We start from the raw sequence: 14850 nt of genomic DNA, 5'->3' as shown, positions 1-14850 counted from the left end.
CTATGCATAGACTAGCTTCTAAGTATCACTGCATGCCAACACTTCTAGTAATCACACAACAGTTGAGGTTCTCCAAGACATTGAAATACAAAACATCAGTGTGATGTTTTAAAATAGCAAATATATATAATATTATGTATGTAGAACTCCAAAAAACATAGTTGTAGCTACATCATCATGTGATAAATTGTTTCAGCTCATGTGCTAATTAAAACCCACAATTGGGTACTACACAGGCAGCTATGCAATAAAGTGTATTAATTAAGCACACAGGTAGCTAACCCCAGAGAACATCGTAATTTTACAGTCTTCAAGTGTTTTGTGTCAGCTGGCAGAGAACCCCCACTACTATATTATGAACTCTTGGTTGTGGTATATGCCTTATTTTATTATTGGGAGTGCCAACTCTGCAGCATGATGAGGGTTATGTCCTAAGAGAGTTGTGAATCGTACTGGTATAAGCATTAATTTAAATGCAATCCCATGCATGCATGTGTGTTCAAAGTCCTTGAAATGATCAAATAAAACACTTCAGGGGCACACAGGAATTTTGTATAAATGACTGTTTTATTAGAGTATAGATATTGCTGACTACATACTTTATTAAGAGCATATTTTCCACTCAAATTATGGTTCAGAATGTGTGAGGGTTTATAGTGCGTCCTATTTGGCTATCCCGTGCTGGATCCTAGCTGGTTTTAGAAACCTAAAGTTTCAATTTCTTATTGTTTTAAGTAATCCAAAAGGTATAAAATTTCTGGAACCCCCTCCCCCCCCATACACCCTGTACTGACCTAGCTACAATACAATTGTAACTTCTGATGAAGCCAATCAATGATAAATGTCATGATGCAGAACACTGTGATGTGCATAAAACACTAAATGACAGGTAAGTCTTCAGACATGCAGATGCAATCTGAGATCTCGGTTGTTGTGGCTCCTTCGGTGTGTGCCTAGACTGCATGTTGCTGGGGATCAAGTCACCACTGGGTCTGGGATTTTTTTTCTGCATTCTTCAACGTTTTAATTACATGTTTCTGATTCCCTGTATTGACAGGCTTTAGCCTTCTCACAGGTCCGCATTCACAGACAGACAGACAGATGCATGCAACCAAACAAGACCACAAAAAGGGACCAGTGTGGGGCATGGATAAGGGAGGTGTGGTTACAGAGTCCACTCCCACTCATTTCATGATTGAGTCTCATGAAGATGATACCAGGCACAGCATCAATCAACATCTTCCCAGGGCCTAAAATAAGGCTTTAACAAATTTGCAGTGTTAAACCTAATAAAGTGTGCAGTGATAAATTATGATTTTGTGCAGTGTTAAATTACAGCAATCACTATTATAAGAAATTACATAATTACATATTCTCAAGCTTTTTATACTCGTGACACACCTATAAGCAGCTGGAGCCGGATCCTCATAAACATGTACGTAAGGTGATTAATTGAATGTTGCATGCTAATACATGATGTATAAAATTAATAGTGATGCTGATCTACATGGATATAAATTCATTATGGCTCCAAGTGGGTCAAGTCAAAATATAAAAAGAGAAGAATTGTTACATTGTTTGTATGAGACTCAGAATGATGAACTAATCCAACTGTTAGGAGATCATCTTGATGGTAATATTGACCTATCATTTTGTAGACTAGACCAGATTAGTTGTAGTGCTTTAGGTTACCTGTTGGAACAATATAGAGGAGTACTGAAGCTAGTTAATGTTGGCTATTGTGACATTGGTGATGAAGGTTGTAGAATATTACTGACTACATTAATGTCATGTAATGATAACTCCTCACAACTTCACCTCAGGATGTGGGGTAATGATATCACTGATGATTGTAGTTCTCTAATTGCTTCACTTTTATCATCAAAATATCCCATCATTAAACTTAATAATTGGTTATAACAAGTTATCTGATCACATTAACATATTTTAGTCACTGAATGATAACAATATTATGACAGAATTATCACTAGTAAGGTCCTCATCATCATTATGGTCACCAGTAAGCTTAAATTCATTAATATTATCAGATATGAAGTCACTTGGTGAGATTTTATCCATTAACAAGACCCTCACTGTTCTGGATATCAGTTATACTGATATAGGATCTGATGGATGTCAGTATCTAGCTGATTGTAGAAACATTTCTCTTAGCGAACTAATAATGACAAGTTGTAAGTTAGGTGTTAGTGGAGCAGATAAAATTGGTCAAATGATTCACTATAACAAAGCCATCAGTTCTGTTCACCTTGATTGGAATGAAATTGGTGACAATGGTGTGGAGAAGTTGGTAGGACAATTTTATACAACACTTAAACATCTTAACCTGAGGAGTAATGGTATTGGTGCTATATACCTTAATAAAGGATTATTAACTACTCATTGTTCATCTCTTTGTAATATTGAACTATCAGGTACTCCATTAGGGGACAATGGTGTTGACATTATCTTACAATCACTAACAATTACAATGGAACATGTTGGGTTAGTTGGTACAGGAATGCCGGACATCATGTTGTTTGTCTCTACCAAAAGCTCTACACAATGTGAAGTCTATCAGTTTTACTGTACCAAGTGTATGTGATACAATTAGCGATAGTTTAGCTAACACTGTTATGTTGGAACATGTTGAGCTTTATGATGGAAGTGATGCAGCATACCACACACTGATCAGTGGTATTAGTAGAAACAGTAGTATTAACAAGCTGGAGTTTAGGAGAGGTGTTCTCCATCATCAAACTGTATCAAGTCTTGTACAAGTTCTAAAGGTCAACAAGACTACCACAACATTGACAATACTTAGTGTTTACATCTCTCCCGGTGACTGTGTACTACTAGCAGAAGTGTTGACCATCAACAACACTGTTAGGGAATTGAGGATTAGGCCATCTGGTGAGAAGAGGTTGAACCAATCAACAGTACTACAAATTGTGAAACAACTACAACAAAATTATACACTTGAACTGTTAGTACTGTGGATAACAGATGATGACCAGTTCATCAGAGATGTGGAGATATTAACTAAACAACACAATAACAGACAGAGCCATGGTGTGACTACTCCACTACAAGTAGAATTGTAAGATATGATATTCTCAATAAAATTATTGCAATGATAACTACATTAATTGTACTATGTTTATAGGTGGTGATCACCATGGATACCAGTATTTATGATTATGTGATATGTAAGTTGTGTTAACATGTTGTCATGGTGATTATTTGTTATTCCAACAGAAAATTCCTGTATTGATATGGCTTCTCTGATAATGTTTTAATTGCATACTTAGTGTAATTTGTTCTCCAATACAGAATTAAAACATTTCATCAAAAATAATATACTAAAATAACATGCTGTAGTATAAAGGCACCACAGACTATATGTATGGCCTACTCATAAGTTCCTATTAATTGTCGACAACAACAAAAATGGATGCTGAATTTATAATAATGAAATTTGATTATCAAATACAAGTATGGAAAATCATGGTAGATGAATGGATAGGATTACTAATGTCTTGTTAACTAACTGTCACATTTGCTAAACACTGTACCAGTTCACAGCCAAGTAGTGGCTCAAAGTAAATATTTGATGGAGTATCATCAGATACATCTAGTGTACATGTAATATGACATTAGCAAATTGTGTATTACCCACTGACCTGATGGTACCACAATTGAGTGATCAGAAGAAAACAAATCACATGATCTTTGTTTGATCAGCCTGTGACATGAGACACACCCACTCACAATCAGCACCTATAACATCAGAGATGTTATCACATAATAAAGTTGAGATATTCCTCACCTGTAAAATATCTCTTACAGCATTCATCTGTAACACACCAGTGAAATGGTGTTCTATCGCTTGCTATAAACAACAAATAGGTGTTCCCACCTGATCATTGTATTGTACCACTCACCAGAGTCACTCCAGGATAATCCATGATGTACTGTAGTATGGCAATCTTCATCTTTTCAAACATGGTAGTGTTCATATCTTGACCACACAGACTAGTCCAAGGACGACACTTGACATAACGTCTACTGTCTTCTGTGTTGTGTTTGTCCTGCATGTCTAGTAGCCACACACCCACATGTTCCATAGTTACAAATTTGATCTCTGACACTCCCACTTCAATGATCTAAACCATCACCATAACAACCATGATGTCATAACATTGCTTACTAGCTCAAAATTCTTCATCTGCTGTAAGTGATCTTCTAATCTGATATTTGTGTATGATTCATTAATTTGCTATTAACAATAATAAATTTTATGGTATGCAACATTTAGAACATGCCTTTCTTACCTGTTTCAAACATGGGATGGATATACCCATAGCTCCTGCTTGACTAATTGTCTTGTACAGTCTTTTTGCAAACAAAACATCAGTTTCACTAAAGTTCAAATGTTCCATGCAAAGACTTGAGTAATCGTCAATGGAAAATTCTGGAACAGACATTTCTAATCTTTCCTCTTGAGCTAGTTCTTTACCACCTGATAACTGCTCCATGTCCACATTAGTGACATCATCAGTGACATTATTAGTGACATCATCAGTAACATCATCAGTAACATTATTAGTGACATCATCAGTAACATTATTAGTGACATTATTAGTGACATCATCAGTAACATTATTAGTGACATCATTAGTGACAATTTTAGTGACATCATCAGTAACATTATTAGTGACATCATCAGTGACATCTTCAGTGACATCATTGTTGTCCAGTAATGCTCCCACACCTTGGCCATGACTGAAAGTGACATCACAAAATTTCCGATGATTGGGAACAGCCAGGCTGGAGGTATATGGTAGATAGGCTTCAATATTCTTCACATCTCGAACAGTCTCTCCATCATCATCATTATCATCATCTTCATCCTCCATTGGTAGTGGTTTACTGTCTGATGGACTCTTCTTAGTTATGAAATAATCAGTTGGGAATGTGATATTATAACTGGTCTAAAGTTATCAAAAAAAAATGAGTTACATGTGATTGTATTATTTCAACTACAGCTAGCCCCACATAAATGCTACAGTAGGTCCCATTAATTGCCAGGGTGGGATGGAGAAATAAACACTCAGGTCACTCAGGCCACCTATCAAGGGATATAATACAGTACCAGGAATGGATCAATAAGGGAACACAACTCCATAATCTACAAGTAAAATTCAAACACTGTGTTATGATATTATTGGTCTTAACAGCAACAGGAAAAAACAGAATCTACCACTATTTCATCTTCAATAGGCCTAATAGTTGACTTGAGTTTTTACATTACTAGGGAATAAAGATCAGCTATCTTGTTATGTCAGTGCTACCATTCTCTTTCATCATAACATTTGACTTGTTTCCAAAACTTTGTTGTGTGGTGCTAGTAAAGAGATGCTGCACCTCCATTATGTTGAATGTTCTAATAAAGAATTTCAGAAGCTAATTTTAGTTGTGGTAGCCATGTTTGAGTTTTACTGCTTGTCCATGGGATGTGATTCACTTCATACCATGTCTGAAATGAAGTCATTAGTAACTAATGAGCAGAAATGATTAGAACAAGCCAACATGACGAGCTTGGCTGCTGTCTCTCCTCCACAGGGTTGTCCATCATCACTATCTACAGTAGTATACCTCACATGAGTTAGATATTTGGTAATTTCTGCAAACAACTCTGGAGAGAAGCTTGCTTCAAGTCGTGTGTGGAAACTGTAAGATATACAAGTTTCAATACACCACACCACACAATGAGCTAACTTTGGGTGTAAGAAGAACATCTGTGTTGCCCTGGGACCAAGATGTCTACCAGCCTCTTTATAATTATCTCTCTATTGTAGCATCACGTGATTATGTGATGGGAAAGGAGATGACAAACCGAAAGAATCCGTTTCCTGATAAGTAGAGCCTCTTTCAACAGGTCAACACAATCCTGCAACTCTTGCTGTATAACAAGAACATAACACAATACTACAATAATGAATTTCCTAGTATAGTATCAGTGATAAGGTACAACAGATGATTATTTGAGGTGTGTTGGCTGATCCAGAGGAGGGACACAAGTTTTAGGTGGTTGGGGAGAGTACATTGTCTTCTTATAATAATTGTGTTTTTAAAGCAGCAAGTAATCCCTTTTTAGTAGTGCCTCTCTGTTGATTTTTGCCATTTTGGCCTTCGCAGATGGTTGTGAAGTCTTAGCCGTTTAATTTAAAAGATTATAAATGTCTTAAACACTAGCAACCCAACAACTATTCTTAAAGGCACGAAGATGCTGGGTGACAGTGACAGCTGCTTTGATAGCTGAACTTCAGTTTCAGGTAAGTTTGCATGCAATAAATGGTAGCAATAATATACATATTTTTCATAAGTTGAAAGGTGTACTATTTCAATCAAAGAAGTATGGTTCCTATACAAAAATGGGAGGGGGGGGGGGGGATTTGCCCTAAATGCCCCATTCTGGATCTGCCATTCCTAGTCTTGTTCTAATGTACACACATACCTCCAAATATTGTTCCAACATTTGATGAGCAGTGACCTCATCATAGCTATCAGGATCAGCACCCACTGATGACTATAAGACACACACACAACATGACAAGTAAGACAGGACACAGTAAGACAGGACACAGTAAGACAGGACACAGTAAGACAGGACACAGTAAGACAGGACACAGTAAGACAGGACACAGTAAGACAGGACACAGTAAGACAGGACACAGTAAGACAGAACACTTAGTAGAATCTCTCTATGGACTCGATAGAAAATATCTCTAATAGAGAATTCTCTGGACAAAGATTACGGTCTGGTTCCATATACAAAAGAGTCACTACAATAAGTCTTCATTGCAGAGAGATACCACTACAGTAGCATGATATTACAGGTCACTAAACAATAGTTAGACATTGAAACCCAGGGGTTTTACAGAATTTTAGGCCGTATTGTGGCGTCTGAGTGAAGACGCCACTACAGAGCTCAAAGGTTTCTAAATTCTGTGTAACCTTGAGAATGTAGTGCTCATCAGTAGAAACAAGCCCAATACACCTCCCTGTAATTTGTATGACACTTACTATCACTCAGGTGTTACCAATGTTACAGGCACATAATTGTTGCCCTAGAGACAGGGATCTATGAGATGAAAACAAGGGGATCTACAGGATTTAGATACCTGTAAGTAGCCAATGAAATTCGAGTATTTTATCTTGTAAGATACTGTGTGTCACTTACTATGATCAAATCTATCAACATACTCTTGCGCACATCACGAACATCACATACGGGAGGCAGAAACAACTCCGTCTTCTATTAGAAAAATGACAATGAACACTAGCTACAACAACGTTACAAAACATGTTAATTGTAATGTACAAGATATTGTGTGCCTGAAATTGATCAAATTACATTTTTTACAATAAAATATGTCACCTGCCAAACACACACACACACACTGTTCCATTACTGACCATACGAGGCTCGTCCACTCTGCAGGACTCACTGAATTCTTCCACTGCCATTGGTAAGGATGGGAGTGTAGCTGATGGGCTGGTAGTCAAGACAGTAGGGACACAGCCAGAATAGTTATCAATCAAATAATGTAACAATGACTGGAAGTTTACTGGTGGACCACTGCCATTCTTAATCATCTAAGAACACAGACTGTATACCAGTACAATACTACAAAGTGTTAATATACTGACATCTAGTATCTGATCTGTACACTTGTTCAGTGCAACAGTCACTGCCGCATCACTTGTACTAACGTGCTCCATGTGTTCGAAAACCGCAACTCCAGTTCTATACCGTGAACACTGCAGAACAACATTTACTGTATCATCAGTTTGTACATTCTACAATGGAACCTGTATATTATAGACACCTTGGAACCAACTGAATTATCAAGATGTCTAGACCAGTGCACTAAGGAATCTTAACTAAGTGTCTGGACAACATAAGTGTCCTCAAGTGTCCACCTTAACAGGTTCCAGTGTATTTCCTTACATTGATAAGGCTTTGGATTATTTCCCGTAGCTGGAAAGGAGATGGAATAGGCTTTTTGTGAACAGCCAGAATGGAATTAGCAACATAACACCTCATCAACTGTATGAAATAGTAAGGATACACAACAAATTGGTTACTATAGCGACTAACCACTCCATCTTCTTCTTTAGTCCAATTCAAATATTTAGTATGATCTAATCTCTTGTAATTCCCTCCCTCACCTAATCCAACAACACACTATCACATGTACACAACACACTATCACATGTACACAACACACTATCACATGTACACAACACACTATCACATGTACACAACATTGTATGGCTGGAAACTATACATACAAGTACAAGGAAACCTTAGGAATTAGCTCGATTATCTATTAAGACTGTTATATAAAGTATGTTTGAAAAGGTACAGAAAGGAGAAAAAAAATCCATGACTGGACCTGATAGCCTCGAACCTGCAGTAATCCAATTAATGCTTGATCAGGGATCATAGAAAAGGTAGGGAAACAAGGGAGGTCGCCTAAAACTGCAGATATACTAGTGGACATTTAATCCCTAATTTAGTCATGGGTACAATATAGCTAGACTGAATGAGGGATTAAATGTCCACTAGTATATCTGCAGGTGTAGGCAACCTCTTTTTGCTATAATTGAACTTCAAAAATTCCTAATTGTTCCTTATACTTGTTTGTCTACTTTTTTTTGCAATATTATTATAACTGGTGTACCCATCCATACCACATCAAAAGAGAGGATGGCACCAGAGTTAATGTTTTCATCTGAATGCGCACCCCAGCTATCAATTACTGACTTGAAAGTGAAACATTACGCTTCGCTTTCAGCTGTTACACAGCGCTACAAACGAAGAACAATAGGTGAGGTGCCTCTGCAATCAATCCAGTCACCACGAAAAATACAGACAATTTGCACGCCCCAACTATCAATTACTGACTTGTAAGTGGCCATTTTGCTTCAGCTACTGTATGTTCAGCCTGTTCAGTGTTACAAATGAAGAACAGTAGGAGAAACGCCTGTGTAGTCAACATGGAAAATACAGACTATTCAGCCATTGCGTTATCTACCACGAATCAACACAATGAACTGTCAGCAAAAAGAAATGGTATCCATGATGCATGCATTATGTGCACTGCAGTGTGTCAAAAGGCACATCTCTGGACGAAGCGATGTCGAACAGTGAAATAATCAAACCCGTAGTCTTAGCCGCTATCAAGTTATGCTTGTCTGAAGGCATCAGTCAGTCAGTCGGTCGGTCAGTCAGTCAGTCAGTCGGTCGGTCGGTCGGTCAGTCAGTAGGAAATTCCACTAAATAATTTTCTTTTAAAATTTCATAGCAAATTTTTGGAAGTGTTTCAGGTCATACTGAAGGCACTTTTGGGCTTGGTTCACCTAGCTAATACTGCAAAGGCACCATGAAGGTATTGTGAGGTAGCTGGTTTAGGGTGATATTTTTGGCCAGAAAAGCCAAAACCTTCATGATCCCTAATATACAATACTACCGTACTGTACGATAGTATGTATGTGTGTAGTTTGGGTTCATCCAAACACAATATGAGCCTATGTATACATTTGTATGTGCATTGTATGTGCGTGTGTGTGTGTGTGTGCGTGCGCATGCGTGTGTTTGTGTTTGTTTGTGTGTGTAGTGTGTGTGTGTGTGTGTGTGTGTGTCATACTATACAAGGTATAGTGCTAGTAACCTTTTGACTTATTACGTTGCACTGCTTGTGAGACGGCCTTCTTAACTCTCTTAGCAGCACTGACAACAACACTATCTCCATCTGCTCCAGCCAACCTCCTCTTTGGTCGTCCGGCAGTCAAAACACTTCTGGATACCTGTTGCTGCTTGCCATCATCCAAACTGTCTGAAGACATGTCAACAGTTGGTATGTCTGTATAGGTTATTTCATGCTGATAAGTATCCTTGCTGGCTGAGTTTTTCTCTGTCAATTTGAAGAAGGTCACACTTCCCCAGTTATATATGACATGTGAGAATAGTGATGGTGATAGACCTCCTGCTCCAAACCCAAGCTGGTCGAAATTCTCATTCTTACGATACTTTGGAAATGGTAGAGCATCTTCGTCACTGAGTTCTGCTGTTTCCTCTCCTTGAGAAACAACAAGTAATTTAGTCATCTTGAGTTAATGAACATAGGCAAGCCATGCTGGGTCCACAGTTATAGTGTAAATACTGTCACAGTGCTCAAGATATTGGACCAGACATGAATTATCATACAGTATGGCAGTACTAGATAGTAGGGATCATCAAGGTTAGCACTTTTCTCAACAAGAACTATCAACCAAAAATCAGCCTTGTCTTTCTTTCAAGGTGACTTGGCAATATTGGTTAAGCCCAAACGTATTTTTAGAGCAACTTGAAATGCTTTTGGTATGTTACTACATAATTTTATCTTGTTTGAAGGATTCAATGTGCACCTGTTAACACCTAGGAAACAGCTACCATATCAGACCCATACAAATATGAACTAAGTTCATAATATTTGTATGGGGGAGAGTGTCTAACTGCCAGTATGGCCTATACAAACACACTGCTACAAGTTCACATGTATACCGCTAGCCTGATTCTACTGATGACAAAGAACTGTTGATAGGAGACGAATGACATTGATAAGGTCAAGCCTTTTTTCTAAGAGAATCCTGAGGTGTTACTTGCAGCAGTGCCTTTGCTGAATGTACTCCAGTTAGACACTCTCCCCCATACAAATATTGTGAACTCTTGGTCTGGGTGTTATTTCCTATACATAAAACATAGATAAAAAGTACTGAAACAAGCTGGAGTAGTGCACGATTTTAAATCACAGTAAAACAGTAAAAAGTGTTATATCCCTACTGTGCATTTCCATTATAGCACAGTAGGGATATAACACTTCTTATTGTAGTACTTTTTATGAATGTGCTATGGTCCCTATTCCAATTTTTTTGTGTACTTGTTAGTAAATTTGCTGGCTTGTGAACATAGTAGAATGAAACTTAATGTTGTGTTATGTGGTTTAACACTACTTGACAGAAGATTCAACCTTTTCTACCTGACATTCAGATCAATCACACTACTTTACAGCAAACCAACAAACAGATGGGTCATTCTATGTCAAATCAACAAGGAATTTAGGGTCACCTCTCGGATTTTGACAAAACTTGGTGTGTTTGTAGTACCTGTGGTGCTTATCACTCTTGCAAAGTTTTAGCTCCATACACCCCATAGTTTTTGATTTATGACCACAAATATTTTGACTATTTCATGAAAAATTGGTCAATCTCTAGTTACAAAATCGACTGTAACTTCGCACTGTGTAAATATTTTTAAACACAATTTTCACTAATGGAAGACTATTGATTGACCTTTCCAGTGATCCCTAAATTATGGGATATCTACTTAATTATGGTTCAAAAGTACTGTATTGAAAACTTTAATCCTTTATATTTCAAAAAATGCTGCTTGAAATTCTTAGAATTTTTTCGTAAATAATGATTGGGTCATGGTCTATGTTTGATAAAATTTTGTGGTGGGACCACAATAGGCTCAAGGGATATAATGAATTATGTTGTGATACTGTATGCAGTGGAATTTTGTAGCCTATTATTGCTGTATGGGAGTGTACACCTCCAACAACCACTTGCAACAAGGCCATGCCAAGTTTGTCTTACAGAGTGAAGGCGTCTAGGTACAGTGCAACCTGTATTAGTGACCACCTGTATTGAAAGACCACCTATGTGCTGCAGTTAATTTATACTTCTCTAATTGGATATTAAAGTATAGTACCAAAGCATCATCCCTTTCTAGCAAATCCAAAAATGGTCCATATTAGACAGGTGGACTTTAAATGAGATCACCATGCGTCCATAAATATGTGAATGTTGTACCATCTCATCAGAAATGCTTTTATTAAGTCAAATCCTGCCATAGTGCACTTACATACATAGCCCCACTCCACACTATTTGATTTAAGTACATGGCTGCATATAGGTAAACCAGACCTCCTCAAAAAGGATACCCGGTCATATTGATAGCCAGGATGTGTTCATGATCTCACTTTATCATTATACGTACATTTGGACCCAAGACAAGTCTGTGGTTTCTCACTTTATCAATGGTCCAGGGAATAGAAGAGTCTATATACAGTAGATGCATTACTTGTACCAAGAGTTTTTTTTCTTATATTACAAACACTTGCTTGTACCTCAATGTGTGAATTATAGTACTGTGTGAATTATACTACTGTAATTACTAAATGGTTTTTCAAAGTATTTTGCATTCACGCTTTGAAGATCAATACAAGCAAATGTTAAATACGTGTGAAAGTGTGGTCAACACGTTTACTTCCTACTTCCTAGGGACACTAAAATCAGTACTTCAATATGTGTGTATCATTGTTGTTACTTGAAAAGCTGTAAACTGTTTAAAGTTGGTACAAAACTACCTGTCACATGGGTGTGACTACAAGTAGCTAGTATTCATGAGTACTCGATTGCTAACTCTAGAATACTAAAAAACCATGATCGTTTCAGCCTAAACTGAATTCCCTCCAGGGTGACTTATTTGTAACTGAACTCTCTACAGGGTGATTTGTTTGTAGCAAAGTGCATAGCAGCAGTACTGAATGATGCGATCAATTTATTGCAAATGGGCATGTCCGCGATGCTGCAATCATGCATAGGTAAACATCAACTAATGGATAAAAGGATGTTTTCCTGCAATATCTATCACTTTATAAGGTGTTTTAAGGCTATAACTATGGTAACAAGCTGAACTGCAATATTGCAAAGTGGGAGTGGCACTCATGAAGAGACGAACATCGATTGCGCAAGATCAATAAACAGCTGCAAAAAAAGACAATGACGTTTATTTGTATTTCTTTCTTAGACTATGAGTGCATTGCGAAACGTCGAAGGATATTTTTATAATTTGATAACCTTTGAACCCACAAAACATTCGAAGCTTCGTCCCATCCCTAGTTTATAGTTGAATTCTCTACATGGTGACTTTATTGTAGTTGAACTCTCTTTTGGGTGACTTGTTGTTAGCTGAACTTCCTACATGTTGACTTGACTGTAGCTGAATGTTCTAATAGAGAGACTTATTATGAAGCTGAATACTCTATTAGGGTGACTGCACTATTAGAGTATCTCAATCGCACACTTGCTACACCTAGTTGACTTTTGTAGTGTACCTCGGTGGTTTTTTTTATCTGATTTAATAACAACTAATGTACCTCTCTACCTATTTTCAGCTGATTCCATAAACTAGTTTGCCAGGTAGGAAACTTTTTATTAACAAAACTCGATCATGTGCTTTTTACACATAGTTGGTGTTTTTGTTATAACTTCATTACTGTTGATACGATTTCTTTCAAGCCACAAAAGGTTTGCACTACGATAGTTACTCCATGTACAGACCGATTTTCAAGTTATCCTATCAAGCAGTTCACCCTGGAGATGTGACAACAAATCGCCTTTGGATTTTTGAAAAACCGCGCATAACTTGAGTCCCTTGTACTTTGTCTGATCTGTAGCAAAATTGGACTGTAAAAGTGCAGTGTTATGTTCCTACTGCCCTCCAAATTTTAAGTAAATCGACTAAAGCATGCGTGAGTTATTCTTTCTAAAGTGTGCAAGATGAAGACAAAGGACAAAAAGATTACGAAGAAAAATACAAAGAAAGTTAAGACAAACTTTGAAGGCACGTATCTCAATGATGGATCGTGGATTCACCTCAAATTTGGAATGAGAGGTGCCCTACCCCGAGGGAGTTCCACAGCAAAAATGGTTAATTTCCATTCAGCCATTATCTAGTTACGGATGCGTGAAAATGGCATTTTCTTGGTTCCTGTAAAATACACACTTGTCTGTCGTGCACCAGTACTGGCTGTACTTGGCTGCATGACACACTATGGTGTGTCTTGATTAGAATAATCAAATCTCTGTACAAGATGATTGCAGATACACATACTTACGGAAAAACTAAATGTAAACCCATTTTGAGTTTATGGCACTACGTTAGTCTTGCCTTTTTCTGTACAGCCAAACTTTGACATTTACTGTCCTCGCTACAAGCTAGAAGTCCACTTAATGTTTTTATCCCAACTATTAATTACAGAAAAGTAAATGGCCATTATGCTTTATTTCTAATTCTGATCAGTCCATTGCACAGCACTACAAACAAAGAATAGTATGATAAATGCCTCTGCAATCAAATATAGACAATTCATGACAAAAGTAGAGAAGTCATTACATATATGCTACCATGAATCTACACCTTACACTGTCAGGTCTATGGGCAAGTGATGTTTCCCGTGAGGTAATTGAATCATTGAGAAATACTGTAGAAAAACTTAAAGGAGATATAGCTGGTTCAAATTTTTGCATAGAGAACATAGCTGCTAAGGATTTATCGTTTTATACAGGTTTTCCTAGTTATGAAAGTATGATGGCTTGTTACAATTATTTAGGACCTGGAGTTGATGATCTGATGTATTGGGGAAGCAAGGACAAAGATGTTGGTCATGGACGAAGTCGAACTCTTTTAGTAGTTTAAATTAATTTTTTTTTGGTACTAGTGAGGTTGAGGCTGGGACTATTTGAAAAGGACCTGAAAGACCGTTTCAACATTTCAATTTCTACCGTGTGTCGAATTTTCCGTACTTGGATCTGTTTTATGTATCTGCGATTCAAGGAAATATCATTGTGGCCCAGTTGTGACTTAGTAAATTTATACATGCCAAAATCTTTTAAAGATTTGTATCCGACTACCAGAGTAATAATAGATGCCACCGAGATTTTTGTGGAGACACC

General features: G+C 37.4%; 3 protein-coding genes across 3 annotated transcripts in view; 2 read left to right on the top strand and 1 right to left on the bottom strand.

Annotated features, from left to right (window-relative positions):
• The first annotated feature begins 1540 nt into the window (after window positions 1-1540).
• Window positions 1541-3639, top strand: LOC136260171 (uncharacterized). The gene is made up of 3 exons (XM_066053802.1): window positions 1541-3097; window positions 3164-3206; window positions 3256-3639. Exons 1-2 carry the CDS (start codon window positions 2634-2636, stop codon window positions 3168-3170), a joined length of 471 nt encoding a protein of 156 aa, XP_065909874.1. The 5' UTR covers window positions 1541-2633; the 3' UTR covers window positions 3171-3206; window positions 3256-3639.
• Window positions 2051-2602, top strand: LOC136259849 (protein NLRC3-like). The gene has a single exon (XM_066053402.1). It carries the CDS (start codon window positions 2051-2053, stop codon window positions 2600-2602), a length of 552 nt encoding a protein of 183 aa, XP_065909474.1.
• Window positions 3449-14850, bottom strand: part of LOC136260170 (general transcription factor 3C polypeptide 1-like) — a 26957-nt gene continuing 15555 nt past the window's right edge. The window contains exons 17-32 of the mRNA XM_066053801.1: window positions 9741-10148; window positions 8165-8235; window positions 8015-8113; window positions 7714-7824; window positions 7480-7659; window positions 7244-7318; window positions 6518-6589; window positions 5897-5962; window positions 5779-5849; window positions 5532-5730; window positions 4332-4991; window positions 4208-4276; window positions 3942-4163; window positions 3827-3889; window positions 3681-3777; window positions 3449-3631 (exon numbers count right to left, since the gene is read on the bottom strand). Of these exons, the coding sequence (XP_065909873.1) occupies window positions 3540-3631; window positions 3681-3777; window positions 3827-3889; window positions 3942-4163; window positions 4208-4276; window positions 4332-4991; window positions 5532-5730; window positions 5779-5849; window positions 5897-5962; window positions 6518-6589; window positions 7244-7318; window positions 7480-7659; window positions 7714-7824; window positions 8015-8113; window positions 8165-8235; window positions 9741-10148 (2555 nt within the window). The 3' untranslated portion in view covers window positions 3449-3539. The remainder of the gene's footprint in view (window positions 3632-3680; window positions 3778-3826; window positions 3890-3941; window positions 4164-4207; window positions 4277-4331; window positions 4992-5531; window positions 5731-5778; window positions 5850-5896; window positions 5963-6517; window positions 6590-7243; window positions 7319-7479; window positions 7660-7713; window positions 7825-8014; window positions 8114-8164; window positions 8236-9740; window positions 10149-14850) is intronic.

Source organism: Dysidea avara, chromosome 7, assembly GCF_963678975.1.
Source record: "Dysidea avara chromosome 7, odDysAvar1.4, whole genome shotgun sequence".
NCBI lineage: Eukaryota > Metazoa > Porifera > Demospongiae > Dictyoceratida > Dysideidae > Dysidea > Dysidea avara.
This window is presented reverse-complemented; position numbering and strand designations above follow the sequence as displayed.

Excerpts from the sequence above, each read along its gene's own strand:
- LOC136259849 (XM_066053402.1), top strand. The coding sequence starts at position 2,051 with ATGAAGTCACTTGGTGAGATTTTATCCATTAACAAGACCCTCACTGTT.
- LOC136260171 (XM_066053802.1), top strand. The coding sequence starts at position 2,634 with ATGTTGGAACATGTTGAGCTTTATGATGGAAGTGATGCAGCATACCAC.